This window comes from Gracilinanus agilis, chromosome 2, assembly GCF_016433145.1.
Source record: "Gracilinanus agilis isolate LMUSP501 chromosome 2, AgileGrace, whole genome shotgun sequence".
Lineage (NCBI taxonomy): Eukaryota > Metazoa > Chordata > Mammalia > Didelphimorphia > Didelphidae > Gracilinanus > Gracilinanus agilis.
This window is the reverse complement of record NC_058131.1, coordinates 370,342,945-370,365,093: the sequence shown is the minus strand read 5'-3', so window position 1 is coordinate 370,365,093 and position 22,149 is coordinate 370,342,945. Positions and strand designations below refer to the sequence as shown.

Below are 22,149 nucleotides of genomic sequence, written 5' to 3'. Positions count from 1 at the left end.
GGAGTACTGAAGAAAGAAAATGTTGCCGTGGGCTAGCCCCAGCTATAACAATTCTGTCATCTCTTTATCCTGAAATGAATTTAGCTTTTTTTTTCCAGTGCAACTACTTGACTTCTTCTGGCTTCCTAGTCATTCTCCTATCCAATCAAGCATAGACTTCATGCCAAGTAGTATCCAACAAGCAGAATAGTAGAGAGGTTTGGATTATCTCCTTCTTTCTCTCTATATGGAGATAGAAAATGAAGAGCTTGTAAATTCCCTTTCTTATTCATACAAATAGATTCCTTTTCTTGTTTGTGATGTTCCATTCAGCAATATAACAGCTAAGCTGGACCTGGAATCAAGACAATTTAAGTTCACATGTAGTCTTATATATTTACTAGGGTTGTGATGCTGGACGAGTCACCTCACCTCTGTTTGCCTCAGTTTCTTTATCTGTAAAGTGGGGATGATAATAATAGCACTTACCTCCTAGGGTTTTCGTGAAGATAAAATATTTTTAAAGCACATAAATGCTAGCTATCATTATTATTATATTGCATCATCACTCTCATGAGAAATGAGAACATATGTATGTTTCACATGGCCACCAAGATGTAGTGTCCATTTCTCTCCACCAGTATCTCCCTTCTCAGTGAGTAAAGAGTGAGTAGGAGAGAATATGAAGTTGTTGTGGTGTTGTTTTTTTTTTTTTTGGCCACCTTTCAGTGGTAAGACAAAAACAAATAAAAAAATAACTTAAATGTGCTAAATAGGAAATCTCAAGAAGTTAGGAATCAGAAAAGCTACCTTATTATATCTTCATTGAACAGGTATTAGAAATAGAAGGAAAAGAGCCATGTATTAGAAGGCTTTTAAATGTTTGTATTACGTGACTTGGGATTTCATTGTTGTGGGTAGATCTTAGTAAAGAATTTCCTCAACCAGTTTAAGTTATATGTCTTTAAAAGCATCAGTCATAGCATCAATCAATCAGTCAATCGATAAACATCTCTTAAGCACTTACTATGTGCCAGGCACTGTGTGCTAAGTAATTCAAAAACAACAGCTTTGAGATTTGCTTGACAAAGTGGAGAGAGTATGAAGCTAGGTGTCTGGAGGCTTGGATTTTAATCGTGGGTTAGCCATTAACTAGGTGCTTGACCAAGAACAAATTACCCAACCTCTCTGGGCCTCATCTGTAAAATGAGGATTGAACAGGGTGAATTGGAAAGGCCCCTTCTAGCTCTTGCATTCTACAATTCTAATTAAAACTCTTTAAGAAGTTTCTTATTAAGGACTCAAGATGAAAAATGCTATCCTCCTCCAGAGAGAGAACTGATGAACTCTGAGTACAGACTGAAGAACATTTTTTCACTTTATTTTTCTTGCTTTATTTCCCCCACAACATAACTAACGTGGAAATGTGTTTTGCATAATTTTATAGTATAATGGGTATCATATTTCTTGTCTTCTCAATTGGAGGGGGAAGTGTGGCAGGAAGGAGAGAATTTGAAACTGAAAATAAAAAGAAAAATTTTTATAGGAAAAAAAAAAGGTTTTTTAAAAAAATCAGTCTTTGTAGAAATGAAATGTAGGAAATTTGCCCTTAAATTGCTAAGTAAATGAGAAAACAAGTTAGAGATTTGTTATAAAAGTGTTCATTCTATTTTGGTCATGCAAGGCCACTGTTGCAGGGCAAAACGCCTAATTGTGTCATATCAAGGGTTGATGTTATGTGGGTATTACATCTCAGGAGATATCATTTTGCTCATGTTATAATGAGGCTTTGTTGTATTTCCCTACATTTTATAAACCAAAAGTACCATTGTCGTTTATGCAGTCTGTAATTCATGTAGGTACCTTTTGAAGAAAACTTGTGGGTGTTTTGGCCATGCAGAAATAATCACAATTTGAATGCTCCGTTAAAAACCCTGAAATTAGCTTTATCAAGTAAATTGTCACACGTTCAACATAAAAGCTTAATTCTATCATTTACCTAATTGCAGATGAAAACACACCAATAATAACTCTTGATGGTATAGGAACTTTGTGTACTTAGAAAGGTTATCTTTCCCCATCCCCATCTTCCCTCCTCTTCTTCCTATTAGTTTTCTTTAACTGAGGAATTGGCCATGAGATGATAGAATTTAGAACCAGAAAGGACTCAAGGTCATCCATTTTTATTCCTTTTATAGTGAATCCAGAGAAGCTATGACATGACCACATTCCCAAAGGTGGCAGAAGACAGAGCCAAGATTCAAACCCCATCTTCTTATTCCAAATTGTATGTCTTTTCCATTCCCCAACACCATCCTGATGTGTAGGTTTTGGTTTGTTTGTTTTTCAAATAAATACTTACCTTCTGTCTTAGTATCGATATTAAGTATTGGTTCCAAGGCAGAAGGACCAGGCATTAGGTGAATTGCCCAGGTCACACAAGTAGGAAGCATCTGAGACTAGATTTGAACACTGTATACCTCTCGTCTTTAGTCCTGGTTCTCTATCCACTGAGCCGCCTAGCTGCCCCTTGTGTAGGCTTTGTTGAGGTCAACTGCCACACTTCTGGTTCTTTCATTCTCCATTAAATGGTCTTGCCCCAAGTGAGAAAACTAATTTCTTTAACACTTAGGTTTTCCACCAGAATGAAATTTAAAACATTTCAGGTTTGCTCTGTGAAATCCACTTTGCCAAAAACCATGTAAGACAAAGATCAAGCTGAAGTCCCTGATAAAGAATTTGCATTTTAGTGTTAAGAATCCTCCAGCTAACTATGTCAAAAATTAAAAATTTAAAAGGACACTGTCAACCTCCCAATGCGCCTAATTTTGGCTCTGCTGAACAAATGGCAAAATTGAGAAGGGAATTATTTTCAGGATTTGTTTAATATCTTTATTTCTTTAACTCATTGCTTACTACTAAAAAAATTATATCTGTACCAAGCACATTGTGCAGCATGGAGTTTATATAATAAACTTTGAGATGTCATGAGCCAGAGTATAAATGGATAAGTGGAACACAGTGTTTTTCAGGATTATATATCATATAAATATTATATATTATATTATATAAATATATTATATATTTCAGGAATTTATGAGAGTAATAATGCCTCGCATTCATATAAAAACACTGACATTTTTGAAGGGTTTTCTTATTTATTATATAATTTAATTATTACCAAAACTCTATGACTTAGGCAGGGCAGTTGTTAATACCCTCACTGTGTAGCTCAAGAAACTGAAGTTCACGGAAGCTAGCTGACTTGCTCAAGGTTGTCTAGTTAAAAAGTAGAGGAATCAGGATTAGAATCCAGATCTTCTAACCTCTAATCCAGTTTTCTCCCCATTACATCATGTTGTCTCTGTTATAATTTATAATAACTCAATTTAATTAACTTGAAGTCTGAAATAAATATATTATTCCTCATCATGTAGATGATGGGTGGTATCCATTTAGTAGAAATTCATAAGTATACAAATATGGCAAATTTATAATTTTATTATTTCTTAAATGTTTTCCTATGTTTTATTTAATGTTCAACTGCTAATAACCACACCTTAAGTACTTTTCTTTACAAAAATAGTAATAATAACAATAAAAAAGTGTGCATTAATATAGCCCTTCAAGCTTGGCAAAGCACTTTACAAATATTATTTCACTTTGTTCTCACAACAATCCCGAGAATCAAATAGATGGCCCAGCAGATAAGAGTGCTGGACTTGGAGTCGGTTCAAATCTACCCCAGACACTTGCTGTTTAATCCTCAGGCAGATCACCCAACCTCTGTCTGACTCGGTTTTATCAACTGAAAAATGACAATAATAGCACCTACCTCTCAAAGTTGTTGCAAAGCTAAAATTAGATAATATCCATAAGGCTTATTGTGAGCCTTTAAGCACCACATCAATACTAGTTATGTTTTTTAGATAGGTTCTATTATTATTCCAATTTTACAAATGAGAAAAAACTGAGGCATGGAAGAAGTAAGTGACTTGCCCAGGGTCACACCAGTAAATGTCTGAGTCCAGATTTGAAATAAGACTATTAAACAAAACCATCTGATACGATGGTTAAGAATGATTAACATACTACATAACATTCTATACCTGCAGTCTATGACTTCTCCAAAGAGAGGAAGTAGGTTCCATCATCAGCTCTCTGGAACAAATATCATTCATTTCATTGGAAGATAAGAATCCAATTTTCTTGTTGCCATCGTTTACTTACTATTGTCACTACCTATATCATTCTATTGTTCTTTGTTCCCTCTGAATATTTCAAATTCGTCTAACACATTTCTTCCATTGTATTTTTAAACCATTATTTGTTCATTCCTTAGTCACTGGATGTGTACTATGTATGTGTCCTGATTTTTACTTTAAAAAAGTGCTGCTCTAAATATTTTGCAAATACATTCTATCTTCCACCCTGTTAGTGACCTCCATGAGGCCCAATCTAAAGGACTGCTGAGTCAAAGAGAATAAATAGTTTAATAACTTTTTTTTACATAATTACAATTTGTTTGCCACAAGACCTATGCATAGCTAACATATTAGTAGGTTTATCTAAGGAACCTACAATTTATGCAATATTGACTTTTTTACACTTTTTGTCATCAGAGAGCAATAGTTCAAAGTTTCTATAATTTACGTTCTTGTTGGATTAGGATTGTTGCTAGTTTTGTTTCTTCTTTTAAAAACACATTATTCATCTCTTTTCAAACACTTGTTTACTGGGAAATGACTCTTGGTCCTATAGATTTGAGCCAATTCCCTATAGATTTTGAATGTCAGACAGATGGTGGTCCATAGATTTCCCTCCCAATCTATAGCTTCTCATATTTCAATGCTATTGACTTTGTACTAAGGCTTAAAAAAATATTTATAATTAAAATCATCTATTTTTTCTTTTGTAAGCTATATTTTACCTGGTTGTCCCATGAGTCATAGCTTTAAAGCTATAAACTTCATTTCCTTTCTAATGTTTGTTGTTGTTCTGAATGGTGTGACCTCATATTTTTATATCACTTATCCAAATAGACTTTATTTTGGTATATGGTGTGAGTTGCTATTATAACCCTATTTTCTTCCTTCTTTTCTCTGCTTCCTATTCTTGATAGCAGTCCTAAAATAAGGAATCCTACTTCAAATGTGTTATATAGCCTTGGGTTTATGTAACCCTGATTACTATGTATTTGTGTATACATATAATCATATACATAAATATACATTGATCATTTGCTTCCCAGTGTTTATCTATGATCTATTCCAACACTGAATTTTTAAATTTTTTAACCAGTACCAAAGAATTTTAAGGACTACTGCTTTATAATATAATCTAATTCTTGTATCTGATAATGTTAAGCCCTGTTCATTCTATTTTTTTCGTCATTTCTCTTGAAATGTTCCTCCATGTAAATTTTGTATTGTTTGTATAGGTATGATAGCTTGATAGTTGATTGGTATATATTGGTATATATTGCATTTGCATGTGCAAATTAATTTATGTGATAACATTATTTTTATTAGCCTAGCCATGGATATCAAATATCACTCCAATTGTTTAGATCTTCCCTTATTTCAGAGGATAATAGTATCATAAATTTAAAGTTGAAAGGAACCTTAAAGGCCACCAAGTCTAACATTCTCATTTAAAAGTGAGGATGCTGAGGAACAGGGATGTTAACTGGAGGTGTTAACAGGGATGACTTGCCCAGGGTCACACAGATAATAAATATCATCAGATTCAGTATTTGAACCCAGATCTTCCTGACTCCCAGGGCAGCTAGATTGCACAATGGTTAAAGTGCTTCACCTGGAGTCAGGGAGACTCATTTTTCTAAGTTCAAATCTGGCTTCAGATACTTACTAGCTGTATGGCCCTGGGCAAGTCATTTAATTCTGTTTGCCTCAGTTTTCTCATCTGCAAAATGAGCGGGAGAAAGAAATGAAAACCATTCTAGCATCTTTGCCAAAAAAACCCCAAATGAGAGTTGGATGTGACTAAACAACAACTTCCTGGTTTTAGACCTAATGTCCATTTTTACTAATATTTATATATATATATATGTTTTGGTATTTTATTATTTTTGTAGTTACTTTCCTGAAATTTCTTTATTGTCTCCTTTTGATTTTGGCTGGTAATCTTATGGGTTTGTTCTGTCTACCCTCAGAATTGTACTTTGCCCAAGGAAAGAGCAAAGCTCCCTTCCTACAATCAGCGATTACATTTGTCTCACAGAGATTTACTTCTTGGTAGCATACATAGCTGTTGGTTCCAACACTCTTAATTCTTTGTGGCTTACAAGAGAGACAAGGTGATAGAGTAGAAAGAGCACTTGATTAGGAACCAAGACACTTGGGTACTTGATCTGCTGCCACTCACTAGCCAAATGTACTTGGGAAAGTAATTTCTTCTTCCTGGTCTTCAGTTACTTTATCTGTGAAATGAATAGATTTAGACTGGATAATCTCTAAGCTTCTTTCCTGCTCTAAAGTTAAGAGTATTTTCTCATGATGCTGAAAATTATATCACCCAAGGGATATACAATGGCAGCAAGTGCAAGGAGGAGTCTTATCTAAATGTATGCTGTACTGTATATCACCTATATATTACCTTGTTTTGTTGTGCTTGGGTATTATTGCTCTATTGCAATAGAACCTGACCTACAAATACCAGGGGTGAGATGTTTATCCTTCCCTCAATTGTGTCAACACCCTGGAAGCATTTCCCCATAGATTTTTTTCAGACTCCTGATATAACCCATGAGCAAACACGCCAGCTTATTGTGGGAGGTTTCTGTGGTGGCAGGAAATATATCCAGGACTGCCTTTTGTGCAGTGAGATAGATTCACATAATCTCTGTAGAGGCATGACAATATTTTGCCTTAGAAACTGAGAAGAAAGATATGGTAGCCACTTACTAATTGCCACATATCTAACACCAATTACCACTCTCTTCCAGAGTGCTCTTTTTCGCGTGAGATTTTCCATCTTTGTTCTAACTCACATTATCCATCTGCAGATCAATATGACATCTACTCCTCTAAAACATTCATACTATCTGCCTTCCTAAGATTCAAGTAGGGAAATGCTGAACGCAGTCGTAACTTTTCCATTGTAGTTGGTGGCCGCCTTCATTGATCCCTCCTTCTTTAATAGTTGGTATTAGCTGTTTTGTTTGCTTTGTAAAGAAGGTTAAATATTGTTTGGGTTGTCAAAAGTAAGTGGCAAACTCAAGAAAAATAAATGCTTAGGGTTTGGGTTGTTGGGGTGGGGTTTTGTTGTTGTTTTGTTTCCATATCACAAAAGCTCTTAAAAATCCCTAGCCATGATTGTTGGTGAATAAAACCTACTGATATTATCACTCTCTAAGGGTATTTTGGGCACATGAGTCCTTTCTTCTATAAAGAGAAGCTTTTATTGTTTCTTTCACAGGAAAAAATAATAGTGAGAATGGGATATTCTGAGGTTGGAAATGATATCCTGTGAAACTAATGGCTCCATTGCTGTATTTATCTGCATGTGGATGGCTCTGCTAGATGGACAATAGTCTGACCATCCATAATCATCAGCCAGATTCCTTCCTAGGGACTAGATTCAAGAAAACAGAAGTAACTGAGAATGTGACCTTTGTATTGTTAGGTCTGGCAGTATGAGAAACGCTGTGCCTCCTACTACAGGCTTTTTAACTTTTATATACCTAATTGCCATGCACCCACAAAAATACTTCTTACTCTCTAAATTTCACACCCCCCCCCAGCAGGAGTGGGAGGCTACCGAATGTTGCAGTGGTGTATCCAAATGCTGCAACATGAGCAAGTACACTTCTTCCAAACACAGAAATTGATTGATCTTATACCGTTTCCCTCTCCCCACCTAATATTGAAGCTGTCATGAGAATGGATTAATACTGGACTCCATAGTGCTGCTGCTTCTTGTCAACCTCCAAAGCTTTTTCTTAAATCCCAAACATACCTATGGCCAACATTAGCCCCCTTATTCTTGTGACAGGGATGCTAAAGGAAGAAGTGGCACTGCCTTTGTGAGGGGACCCAGAAAGAGGACAACTGACAAAATTCCTGCTGAAGGACCATCTTGGTGATTGGAGGGATAATACAGAGAAAGCCTGTAGTGATTATAAAGCAGGGATGTTCTTTAGGGGTCCTAGAGCCAGGCTACATCTCATCCTTCCCCTGTTTCAGTATAATAACTGGGCTGTGTAAGCTTTGCATGCATTTTCAAAGTAGCCAGAGTGAGGGTGGACAGGGAGGAAGTAAGTTTTCAGCACATTCATGGAAGATAGGTACACAAATCCCATTAATAGTAATGGGATTTGTGGGCGTATCTTCCATACCATGCTTTGAAAATTCATTCCATTCAGTTTATTGCAATACAGTCCAAGAGAAGAAGAAAAATCACTTCACTGAGGCAGTTTGAAAGGGAATTTTTAAAAATTCCTTTAAGACCTAAGTATATATATTTTTTAATCCCCTCCTCCTGCCTGATTTGGACCTTTGTATTCCTTCTTCTTAGACATTTGGACACTGATAGATTTCTTAAAAATAACAACAACAATCAATGCTTCTCAACAGGCCCTTTTCTTCTTTATTTTTTAAAGGGGGAACACAACAGTTGTTATGTTCCCCTAACTAGTAATAAACAAACTAACAAGAGAACAAGTCTGATAAGTATATGGAATGTACCTGATGTTGCTTCAAATTAGTTTCCAAACATAGATTTAGTTTTTTACTAAGGTGGTTTCTCTAAGTTAAAGCCCGTACCAGCAAAGGACATATTTATTGGGGAACTAATGACTAGTTAAAGAGAGATGGGGGAAAGGAAGTATCTATTAGTTGATAAACCTTAACAACATTTAATAAGTGATTATTTCATTTAACTGCCTTGTTAATTCTTGACTAAATGGTTGTGGATTTAAGAATATTGCACTAAAAGTCTACAGTATGTGCTGAGAAGCAGTGGAAGGTGTAATAGATAACTCTAGTTTGTTTTTTAATAGTAATGCTTATTAAAATTATATGGTCACACAAGTCTCAGGATGGGTTCCCCATCCTGATTTGTCCTGGCCCGACCTTCTTCCCTCTTTTTGCATATACAAGGGTCATTAGAGGGACTTCTCTCCTTGGGGATCATATAGAGGTCATGTCAGATTTGGACTTTGGCACAAGCTAAGTTCCACTCTGAGAACATCAGCATTATTGACTGAAGTTGGCAGAGGAGGGGCAAAAGACACAGCGGTAATCTTTCTCCCATTCTACATAGCTGTTGCCTGAATGGGCTTTTCCATCATCTGCTCTAGAACCTTTAATGACCCTGACTACATATTGACCCTTATGACATGGCATTGTTCTCTGCCCCTACCTTCCTCTGTCTTCCCCTGCCACTTATCGAGCTACATGTAGTCTTCCATTTTCAAAGAAAAGCCAGATCTCTTCCTCCGGTCATGTATTGACAAGTCTGATCTTTCAAGATACCCTCTGATCCTAGGTGCCGTCTCTGCAAACACAAAGGAGACTTGGCCTCCATGCTCACATTCTCTGACAGGGGATGAACAATTCTCTCAGAAGAGTTTCTGACATATTGATTGGCTTCTTGTCAGGTTGATCCTCTTGTCAGCCAATGAGCACAGATAGTTTTAAGTGGCACCCAGCAGTGCTCCCATGAACCCTGCTTTCTATTTCAGACAATCCCCATCTCTGAATGATGATTTGCCAGGATGTGTAGGATCCAAGCCCTTATGATTTGGAAGGAGATTCCCCATTTAAGTGTAATTGATATAACTCTATTTTCTTCTTGATTTGAAGTTTGTTAGCATCTTTTTCAGAGCCCACCTAGCATGATAACACAGTGGCTCCTATAAGAAAATAGTATCCTGACTCCAGTTTTTGGTTTGTTTGTTTTTTCCTTTACGGGGTTCTTTGCTCCTTTGGCTGAAATCCAGGGCTGGTGTGTGGTCTGTCTGTCCAGCAACAGGGCTTTTTCAAGGATCTTCTGTAAAAGGTACTATACAGTTACTTGAAGAACAGTTTGAAAATTTGACCACTTACTGTGTTTCAAATGGCCCATTTCCCAAGCTACTGCCTGGAATTACACAAGCTTCTATCCCCTGGTCGTTTTCTCCATCTTGTCCTTACTGACCTGAAGAGTTCTGCTTTTCCAGCCCTGAGTCCCTATGGAGTAGAATCTGTCAAACCATGATGAATTGTACATTTTGGTTTTAGGTGGGGGTGAATAACCACTAGGGAGCAGGTCTCCTAAACTCATTTCATTTGTGACCCAAAGATGGGCTGAACTTGGACCTCCATGGATGAGCTTTTAGAACATTTAAGACTTAAGACATCCTAACTCCCTGGAAGGCATCCTTATTCTCTGAAATGTGAGTTTAGTGAAGCTTTTTTCACCTTAATTTTTGAAATGATCAAGAATAAATACTAAAAACAAAATTTCTGATCACAATACTTTATATATAATAATTAATAATGCTGCCTTTTTTCCATTCATTAATTCATGTATTCATTCATGCATGCAAACAAACATGCAAACATACACACCTTCATTCTTTCTGCCCTCCCAGTCAGTAGCAGCTGGAGGCAAGGTAATACTGTAAGTCAAGTCAGATGTATTTGCTGACATTTGAATAGGTATATGATTTCATGCCGATTAAACTCCAAAAGGGATGTGGATCTATAAGCTACACTGAGATCCTCCCCTATGAAAGGGAGTTCTTCAGCTCCCAAAACATATTAGGCTTTCCAGAGTTTCCATAGAGACATGTTTGGGCGAGAATCACTATGCCTCACATTTCAGGAAAGCTGAACACCATTATAACTATCTCACTCCCAAATCTTTGAACTGTAAGAAAAAGGGTGACAATGGTACGAGGCCAGCTAAGTCATTGAAAGTTAAGGCCACCTGAAAAAAGACTCAAGAGCAATTATCCATGCCTCTGTCACTTTTATATTTTTACTATTGTCATTCTAACCCATTCCTCTGCATTCTACCTCTAGGCCTAAAATTTAGCAGTAATTAAAACTATCCCCATTTTTCAGGAAGGAAAACTGAGAAGTCTCGTAAGGGAACAATTTTTGCTTTCAGGTACATATCCAATCAGTGGCAGAATGGGAAACTAGGGTCTGACAGCCAGGAACATGTTCTTGCCTCCGGAGCATTTCTATATCTTGATCCTAAGGACAACTCTCTCCATTTCCACAGGCTTTGTGCAGCTGGCATTTTCTTTTACAAACAAATGAAGGAATAGAAGATCAAGAAAAATGGTGCAAACAAAAGCCTATTTCCAACACTAGACACACACACACACACACACACACATACACACACAAACACTCACACACACATACACATACATACACACATACGCATATAAGAGAAGGTCTATACCCTGAAATAATTCTCACTTATTTACTTAGTGTCCAATTCACCAACAGAAAATATGCCCAAACTTGAGTTTCCTTCCTCTTGTATTGCTTCAGTAGGGAGGACAATCTTGGGCTTGGCCAATTTTGCTATTTCCTTTCTTCCCATTTCTCCCTCATTTTCTTAGGGTTTTTTTGTGTTTTTTTTTGTTGTTGTTTGTTTTGTTTTTTAACACTTCTGAGAGCTGTCCAAGAAGTTCCTGGCAGGATCTGACCCCAACCCTTCTCACCTCAGCCTCAGTTCTCTTGTTTTCTGTAGACTGTCTGTTTGTTTGTTGTTTTGCAAAGGGGTTCTGCAAGAGAACCCAGAACAACTGGTGGAAGAGGTGGGAGAAGTGGAAAATGCAACATCTCAAGCCAAGAAAAACTGTGGTTCATAAACACTTTCATTAGTTTAGTCATGAAAGATTGAAAAATTGGCTGGCTTCCTTTCCCTTCCCCAAATTTGGCATATCTTTAAATGACAAGGTAAATTCTGTAAGAGGAAAGCTCTCCATGTTTCCATTCCCACTTTCTTTTAATTACAGTTTGATATATTTTTCCAATTAGATATAAAAATATTTTTTAATATTTATTTTTTAAACTTTTGAATTCCAAATTCCTTCTCTCCCTCTCTTCCCCTCTCCTTAAGAAGACAGATAACTTGATGTTAATTATGCATATGCAGTCATACAATACAATACATACCTTTCCATCTTAGCCATAAGAAAACATAGACCAAATAAAAGGACAAGAAAAATAAAGCTAAAAGCATGCTTCAATTTGCATTCAGACTCTATCAGTTCTTTCTCTGGAGATAAATAGCGTCTTCCATCATAAGTCCTTTGGAATTGTTTTCTACGTTTTCCCACCCTCCACCAACCACCAACCCTCCACACATACACACACTCTCTCTCTCTCTCTCTTTCTCTCCCTCTCTCTCTCTCACACTCACACCTTTCACTAGAGCATTCAGATTGGTGACAGATTCAAATTAAGGCATAATTCCTTACCCTAGAAGAAGACCTATGTTTAAACCTTACCTTGGACTCTAGTAATCCCGGGCAAATCATTTAACCTCCTTCAGCCTCAACTTACTCACTAATAAAAATAGCACCTTTCACCAGTGAGAATTGAATTATTGTGAGGTTCAAATCAAATAATATCTGTACGTAAAGGGCTTTGTAATATTCAGTTTTGTTCAGTCATTTTCTGTCATGTCTGACTCTTCGTGACTCTGTCTGAGGTTTTGGGGGGGAAGATTCTGGAGTGGTTTACCACTTCCTTCTCCAACTCAATTTACAGATGAGGAAACTAAGGCAAACAGGATTTAAGTGTCTTGCCCAGGGTCACACAGCTGGTAAACTTCTAAGGTCAGATTTGAACTAAGGACCATGAATCTTCCTGACTCCCAATTCAGCACTCTATCCACTGTGCCATCTAGTGCCATATAAGTCAATCATCAATATTTATTAAGCACTGTACTAAGTTCTATGACTACAAAGAAAAGCAAACAATAATTTGTGTCCTTAAGGAACTCACATTCTAATGCAGAGGTAACATATAAATAACTAGGTACAAAGATGTTAGCATCTATTATCATTATCAGTAATAATTTTAATATTGATAGGCTATTGGGAAGATCTCCTCTTTTCACCTTGTTGCAGGAATCCAAAACTTCCTTCTGTAGATACGAAAAACCAAGGCTGTTAGACTAGAGCTTTAAGTGTACCTGGCACACCTGTGTCTACCTTGGCACAAGAGAAACGTTCACCAAAAGAACTGCATTGCATCCCTCGTGGGTTAAAGCAGATGGCTCCCGGTAAAACCTGATAACACAGTAATATCATTTTTTAAAAATCATTTAAAAATAGCTAATTCCTTGCCTACCTTCACCTGGTAATTACAAATCAGAAGCTATCGTTATCTCGAAGCAGCCACTCTTAGTTTTCATTTCCTGACCTCTCTGCTGTGAAAATATGTCATTATCTGAAGCAGTAGAATTTGGTCGCTTCAAGTAAGTGACCTACATATAACGTATAAACTGCACGAGAAAATTAGGTGTTACCTTGACAGAAAATGTACTGTAAATGTCATTTATTCTTATTAGTATTTATCATTTTTAACACTTGGGCCCAGCACTTCAGAGTAATGTATAGAAAAACTACGGGGCTCCGAGATTGGAAAGTGTCTGAGATAAAAGACAGGTATTTAACCATCAAAACTCAGCTGATTTCCATCTATCCACAAGCTCCGAAGCTATATTGTTTGAAGATAGATTCTTAACCTTAATAGAATGCAGCCTGACTTAACATGGTAGTAGGCATGCAGAATTAATTGCTATGCAAGCAATTTCCTAAGCATTGTTAATTGCATTTCCCGTGGTTAATTGTTTCTTCCAGTCCTGGCATCAAAATCAGAACCTGTCTCTGTCAACAGACCTTTCTCCATGGCAGGGCTTGGATGCAGCAATAGTGTTAACCTGTGTCCAGATGAAATGTAATACAGCTTTAGTGTGGCTACTGTCTGATAGAAAATATTCAGTAGGATTGTAAAATACCTTTAAAAAAAGGGATGGAGGGAGTTGGATCAGGAATCTTTTAAAAGCTGAGGAATTTGAGAGAAAAGGGTTTTGGTTTGTTTTTTTTTTTTTTTTTTTTTTTTTTTTTTTTTGGTAGGGGGAGGTAAAGGAAGGGTATTACCTTTAAGTCTGTCAAAAGGATAAGTTTAACAAAAGCAACAAACTAACAATCACTTCAGATGGATATATTCTCACTAAAATAATTGGAGAGTTCCCACTGAGTAACCAGGAGGATAAAGTAGGCCCTTGTGTCAATCTAGAAGGTTAATACACATAGAGTGAAGAAAAGCCAGTGTTCTCAAGGCTGTCTTGTTTCCTTAGCAAAGGAGAGCCAGTGAGACAATTCTGTTCTCTGGCTTTATCCTTTAGTGAAGTAAGAAAGTGAGTAAGTGAGAGAGAGAGAGAGTGTGTGTGTCTGTGTGTGTGTGTGTGTGTGTGTGTGTGTGTGTGTGAGAGAGAGAGAGAGAGAGAGAGAGAGAGAGAGAGAGAGAGAGAGAGTGTGTCTGTGTGTGTGTGTGTGTGAGAGAGAGAGAGAGAGAGTGAGTGTCAGAGAGAATGAGAGAGAGAGTGTGTCAGAGAGAGACAGAGACAGTCAGAGAGACAGAGACAGAGAAAGGGAGACAGAGAGACAGGGGGAGGACAGAGACAAAGACAGAGAATCAGAGGGGGAGGAGAGAGAGAGATGGACAGAGAGACAGAGACAGAGAGACAGAGTCAGAGAGAAAGACAGAGAGGAAGAGAGACAGTCAGAGAGAAAGATAAAGAGAGACAGAGACAGAGAACATACATCTATAGCCATGTATGCAGTAGAGTTGGTAGTTTCAAGAACTTTGAAAAGAGCAAGAATATTGAAGGAAAAGACTCACAATCTAGTGATAAGTGGTCCATTTAATAAAAAAAGTAAAAAAGAAAAAGAGGATAAATGGAGGAGGGGACAATGGTAGACATTTACAAGATCAACAGAAATCACTAGGAAGAGAGGGTTTAAAATGGGCTGAAGAAACCACTGGTGCAACTGTGATTTTAAACAAAGCCTTCCCCATCCTCTCCCGCCCCCCACGGAGGATGTGAGTGTATAAACACTTCCAGTGTAGGACAGTCAAGCTTTCAGAGCTGATGTCAAAGAAAAAGTAGGGTTCTCCCTTGAGATCCGGCACTGCACGATCTAATCTTTGCCCCAAGTTTGGAGAAAATCTGGCACTTTAAGACTCTTTTTGCACTATCTTCCCTAAGAGTGGGCACGATGGCAGTAACTCCCAGGTAGCCTGCCCTATGAAGCATCCTTGATCTTAGGAAATCCAGGGTCCCTTTGTCTTCCTTCTCCCACATGTCTTTTTAGGCCTTTAGCTTTGAGACCGCAAGCGGCTGTGTCCTATGATGGGGAGCAACTTTAAAAGCTGCACTCTGCCCATCTCTATGGCAAGCTGTTTTGGATGTCTCATCCCAAAAAATGGATTTACCTGAAAAAGGCTCCTGGCACTCCTCTCGTGACATTTCTAGTTCTGAATTATATATTTATTTTTCATTACTTTGTCTCTCCTGCAGCAATGCATCTGCTCGGACTCAATTGGCAACTACAGCCGGCAGATGGACACACCTTTAACAATGGGATAAGGACCGGATTACCAGGAAACGATGATGTGGTAACATTGCCATCTGGAGGCAAAGGTGAGGTTACAGCTGCTGCTTGCCCTCTTAAGGTCACAGGAATTCAGAGCTCTTGCCAGCCATTCAGTTTTTAATCCAAATTTTGGAAGGTATGCAAAAAAATGCATTTTATGGTCTTTTGTAAGTGCCCACATTAAATGCTGTTTGCTGTTCCTGTTTGTTTGCTATGTTTGGCTGCAATAATTCCGTGCTGGCTCTTTGCCCACATATAGCAATGTGCGCACCTCCACTATCTACATTGATTGGCACAGCCCTTCAGCTACTTGAAGGAATCAAAAGGACTAAGTAGCAGCAGCAACAGCAACAGCAGCAGAGGCCGGAGCAGCAGCAGCAGCAGCAGTGATAGTAGTAGCAGGGAAAGGACACTCTTATCAGAAGAGAGAGCAGCAAACAGTAGATGTTGTTGTGCTAGAGACCTCTCTCGCTAGGAGAGAGATTCAGTATCCCTGGGGACAAGGCAAAGCCTGGCTCGGCATGAAAGAGGAAAAGTAGTAGCTGTTCAGTCTTCAGAGAAAATAGCAAGGAGTTTTGACAACTAGCTAACAAAGCTTCCCTTCTTATAACAGCAAGGGGACAAAAGAAATGTTTATTGAAGCAATCAGCCACCATATTCTTCTAGAGAGAAGCTAGGTGCTAACAAGGTGCTAAAAGGGGAGAGGAAAAACAAAAAGAGAAGGGGGGTAGCTAAGAGGGAAGATTGTAAGGAATGGAGACATGAAATAATTAAAAGAAAACAACAGAAAACGCCACATTTAACCAGCTGGCACATTGCACATTTAATTCAGGATCAAAATAATAAATATGTAATGTTGCTATTAGGAATTTCTCTAGCTTCAGAATTTACACTCTGCCCCTTGGCATAAACAAATAATAATAATAATAATAATAGTAACTACTTATATAATAATTGACATGAGGCAATAGTGAATAGAGAGCTGTCCTCAGAGTCCAGGAAAACATTGGTCCAAGTCCTAACTCGGGCATGTTCTAACTATATGAACCTGGACAAGTCACCTACCTGCTCAATATCCCAGCCAACTCTCTAAGATTACAAAATTATAGAGGAATTGCTGATCTGCATTTGTAGGGGAAGTTTCCTTCCTGGGAATCACAGGTTCAGAACACATACACATACACATACACACACACACACACTCATCATCAAGGCTTCATCTAGAACAAGTGGATTCAACCACCTTATCTCCTTTTTTTTGACATAAATACTAGCCAACTAGAACAGAGGAATCTAATAGATACATTTTATTTAAAGTTTAGCAAAGCATTTGATAAAAGTATCTCATACTTGTGGGAAGGATGAAGTGATGTGTACTAGATGATAATGTAATTATCTCAGAGCTGCTTAAAGAGATGGATGCAAATAGTAGTTGTTAATGACTCAATGGCATCTTCACAGGAAGTCTCTGGTGAAGTACCCCTAGGATCTGTGCTTGACCTTGTGCTCTTTAACATTTTCATCAATGCCTTGCACAAAGACCAAGCTAGAATGCTTATCATAATTGCAGATGACACCAAGGAAGAAGGGGTAACTAACACAATGAATTACAGATTTCGGATCAGCTAGAGCATTAGTCTGGCTTCAATAAGATGGAATTTAATGAGTATAAGTGTAAATACTACATTTGGCTTCAAAAAATTAGTTTCACAAGTACAGACTGGGGGAGGCATGATTTGACAGAAGTAAGCCAGGAAGAAAAATCTGGAATGCAAGGTCAGTCAATGTGATATGGTAGTCAAAGAAGGTAGTGAGATGTTAGGCTTGGTGAAGATGCTTAACATCTGGAGTATTCTGTTCAGTTCCAGGACCAGAGTCTATGAATAGCATTGATAACAGAGAAAGCAACCAGAGAGGTGAAGGACTTCTAGTCCATGTCAAGTGAGATCTGGTTACAAAATAAGGAATGCTCAGCTTAGAGGAAAGAAGACTCAGAATATGGTAGCTACCTTTGAATATTGGAAAAGATGTCACATAGAAGAAGATGAGAAAGAGTTGTTGTTCTAGGTCCCAGATGGCAGAATCTGGAACACTGAGTGGAAACTGGATAAAGATAAATTTACGTTCAATGGGGAGTGGGAGTGGGGACAAGACTTCTAACAATTATAGCTGTCCAAAAGTGCAATGGGTTGTTTTGAAAGGTGATAGGTTTCCCCTCCTTGGAGGTCGTCAAACAGAGCCCTGTCAGTTATGTTATAATAGGAATTATTTTCAGTTATGAATTAGAGTAGATAAATCCTTAGGTCCCTTTAATTCTCAAGTTCTATAATACAATGCCATGTGCATGTATGTGTACAAACACACACATACATACACGCACAGATGCACACCCAAAACATAGCACTTTATGGTAATTGCAAATTGCAAAATTGCAAAAAAAAAATGCCCATTTGGTTTTCATAAATCTTGGGACATAGGGTCTATAGGTGAACACCATTTTACAGGTAAGGAAACTGAGGCCTCAAAGGTTTAAAAGATTTGCCCAGGGTCACCTAACAAGTAAATATCAGAGCTCAGATTTAGACCCAGCTCTCTACCAGACTCAAGTCAAGCATTCTTTCCTCAGCATCATGCTGCCTTTAATTAGCTATATGTTTTCTATCATTCAATATAAGTAGTACTTAAAGAAAGCTATTGCCTAAAGAATGAATAAAGAAAATTTCTTCTCTTAAGCCCATATTTTTATAAGAAAATAAAATTAGTTTATTCATTGGTCTTTGGAAGGAATCTTGGAGGGTTTTTTTTACTCTATTTTATTAGAATTACAATACTAGAAGGCATCACATGCTCTACTCCCCTCCCTTTAGGTCAGGTAATTTTTAAAAGGTGCTCAAAAAAGATTTTATGGTTTTCTGCCACAGTTTTCCATTAGTCTTCCAAGACTTGCTAGCTAATATTGCTTAAATTTCTCTTCCCATTGTTGTAAAAATGCTAAGACTTTTGGTAAAGAAAGGGAGCCTTTTTGTGTATTTTTATACTTTCTTTTTTTAATCTTAGAGTTAACAATAGGTATCCTCTATTACCAGTTTTATTTAACATTTTCATAAATGATTTGGGAAGTAAATGACAGCATGAAATCTTTAAATTTTTAGATGACACTAAATAGATAGCATGTGTATTCAAATGTAAATCTGCAATATAAGAAAAAACTGAAAAAACTTCTTCCATTTTGGAAAATTAAAAATGAGTCATTAAGTCAGCAAGCACTCATTAAGTACCTACTATGTGCTAAGCAGGCAGCTAGGTGGTATATGAGCAGTTATGTGGTACAGTGAATAGGGTACCTGGTCTGAATTCAGAAGACTCCTCTTCCTGAGTTCAAATCCAGCCTCAAACACTTAATAGCTGTGTGATCCTGGGAAAGTCACTTAACCCTGTTTGCTTCAATTTCCTCATCTGTAAAATGAGCTAGAAAAAAAAAAAGAAAAGATATACCACTCCAGTATCTTTGCCAAGAAAACCCCAGATGGGGTCACAAAGATTTGGGCACAATTGAAATGACTGACCAATGTGCTAGGCACTGGAAAATATGAAGAACTACATAAGGAAATAAAAATAATCAAATAGCACCAGCATAGACCTTTTCATTCATTCTTCAAGAACCTCTCTATCTTCTTCCTTCTCAAAACACCCATTATCAGACCTTTAAAAATGTACATTAACATGTGAAATTCTGTGCTATCTATTAGCAAAAATAAAACTATACACCCCAATACATTTTTCATGAGCTGCTTTTTAAAAATAGATCCAAATTTATTGTCCAGAAAGTATAACCTGTTTAACCTGGATAAATAAAAGTATTTATTTACTACTTCTAATTTCTTTAGCTGACTTCCTTAAATATCTTTTCCTATACTGTGTTTGAACTTTAAACCACTTCAAATTCCTTGGGAAGTTTGTGGAAATACAAATCATAGGTATTGTGTGTTATGTCTATGTACATAAGAGCAATTTTGGAGGGAATATGATATTGATGAGTTCACAGATCTTTTTAAGTATTTGACATGCACATATATTTATAGTCAACATGTGCCAGGTACTATATAAGCACCAAAGATATTAAGAAAGGCAAAAAATCAGTCCCTACCCTCAAGGAGAACACAGTCTTTGAGAGACAAATATAAACCACTATGTACAAACAAGATAGAGAATAAATTGGAGACAATCAACATATAAAAGGCACTCGAATTAAGGGAGATCAGGAAAAGGCTTCCTGGAGATGAGATTTTTAGCTGGGATCTGAAGGAAGTCAGGTTATAGAAACAAGGAGGAATAACATTCCTTTAGATAGCACATAAAGGATACCTTTAAATATTGGCTTTTATGAATATGAACTCACTGAAATGTTTTGCATTTAGCATATCAGCATTTAGCACTTCTCCCATCACCTTCTTCCTCCCAGAGGTCCTAGTTCCACTTAGGTAGAAGGTGGTCAAAATCTTTTCTGAAAGCATGTCTCAACCCAAAGGGGGTGTCACATGTTTACAATAACAAAGAAGGAACTCTTTCCTTTGGGTTTTGGAAAAGCCTCATTTGTTTGTTTATTTTTCATATGTGAATATGGCATGCTTGAGGAAATGTTAAATGAGTTCATATTTTGCTAGATAGCATGTTTTCAAAATGGAGAGTAAGATTTGTATTTTTTTTTAACTTAACTCTACACCGGAAGCAGCTTGTGCTATATAAAGAGCTAGTCTCAGAGCGAGGAAGACCTGAGTTCAAATTTTGCCTCTGTGTGTACCCTGAGCAAATCACTTAACCTCATTGTGCTCTCCAGTAGTGTCAAACTCAAATAGGAACAGATTCCAGAGGGCCACATATTGACTTTGAAATTACTATTAACTGTGTTGTATTATATTTTTATTTATTTTGTTAAACATTTCCCAAGTTTGCCGTTTCTACTCTAGACAACTGTTTTAAGATTATTAAATGCCGAGAAGATGCCAGCTTACAGTGGGAGAGAGAGTTCCCTCAACAGGGAGTTCCCTGTCCTTATCCCTGTACTAACCACAGGGACATGTGATGGCACAGGGACATTAGAAATAAATTGGCATTTAAATTAAACAATAGCGATAATGACAACAAATCGCGGTCCAACATGATAGAAACTTCATTCTGAATTCCCAAATAGGCTCATTGCAGAGATTAAACAGGTTAAGACCCCTTTTTAAGTATGAAAGTTTGAGATCTAAAATGCCTGGAATAACTTTGGTGTTTCCACAAAACTTTCAAGAAGAGTCTCCAGGTTTGAACTGGTTCACCCACTGACCACCTTCTCCCCACCCCACTTAATTCTATATGTTTAGATAACCTGAATCAATTCCTATTGATTACTTATCCAGTGTTTCAAAGAAGCAATCAAGATATATTGGCAATAAGTTAATTAAATTACTCCCCCCTCCATTTTATGTGGTATACAATAATCCTTCACTCCCATAATGTTTTAATCAAGCTACACCAGTATTGCCAGAGAGGTTAATCTTATTAAGCAATTACTGAATAAGTATCCTGCAGAAGCAAATTAAAATGTAAGCAAAATACTGCCATGTGAGCCCCATGTAAGATGGCACATCGATAGAGATTTCATTACCTGGTCTTTAGGAATGTTTACACTCCTCTTCTCAGGTTTGGAAATGACTCTAATAGACAGAACAACCCACACACCCTGATGTGTTAGTGGAAACAAAGCACTTGATTAATTACTTGAAAGGGGATATGTTCTTTGGGCTTTCTTTTTTTCTCCTCTCTTCATTCCCTTTTTTTCTTTTTGTTTTGTTCTTTTGTTAGTGTTTTGTATGTTTTCCCTCTCCAATTAACTCTTAGCAAAATGGTTAGTAGTTGTGTTGCATCTCAGAAGGAAAATCCCATGCTATCAAAATTGCTGACCATTATGTGTATTTTTTTGGTAAAATAAAATTAGTTCATTCATCTTAAAGACACTGCAAAGGATCCAAGACTAGGGGAGCCTTCTGATTCAGTGACCTGAAGGGCTTCCTGATCTGGTTGGCTAACACAGGAAGGTAAAGGGTTTTTTTGTTTTGTTTTGTTTTGTTTTGTTTTTTTTTTTGGTTTTTCATGAGGGAAGAGGATTAGGGAGAGAGTACAGAGAGAAAGTCCATAAAGAGAGAAGAGGGACACAAGGTATGAAAGATCTAAAGAAAGTTTGAGGTTAAAAAAGGTATAAAACAAAATGACATTTTAAGTTAGCTTTCAGTAGGCTATTCTTAAGATCCTTTAAAGTTCACCTTGCCATCCTTGCCCTGAATAGATACTTTTTTTTGAGTCCCAGAACCACACTAAGTATAATACAGCACAAAAAAGAGCAATGACTTCCCTTTGCCTCAGTTCCCCTACATGACTAAATTAGCAATTAAATGTTCTCTGAAACCTATCATTGAAAGATTTTTTGTGGTGATGTGATCTTTTTAATGATGGAGAATATCATTTAAAACGTTCCCATGAAAAATTATTTT

The 22,149-nt window shown here is 37.2% G+C and overlaps 1 protein-coding gene across 6 annotated transcripts in view; it reads left to right on the top strand.

The window, feature by feature from the left end:
• TENM2 (teneurin transmembrane protein 2) overlaps positions 1–22,149 on the top strand; it is a 1,052,113-nt gene that overhangs the window by 835,474 nt on the left and 194,490 nt on the right. For 3 of the 6 annotated variants that reach the window (XM_044661705.1, XM_044661704.1, XM_044661703.1), the window contains one exon: positions 15,541–15,663. The exons of 1 other annotated variant lie outside the window; for it this stretch is intronic. In XM_044661705.1, the coding sequence (XP_044517640.1) occupies positions 15,541–15,663 (123 nt within the window). Of the gene's footprint in view, positions 1–15,540; positions 15,669–16,289; positions 16,294–22,149 lie in introns of all 6 variants that reach the window. 2 more of the 6 variants (XM_044661707.1, XM_044661708.1) reach the window with 1 other exon arrangement.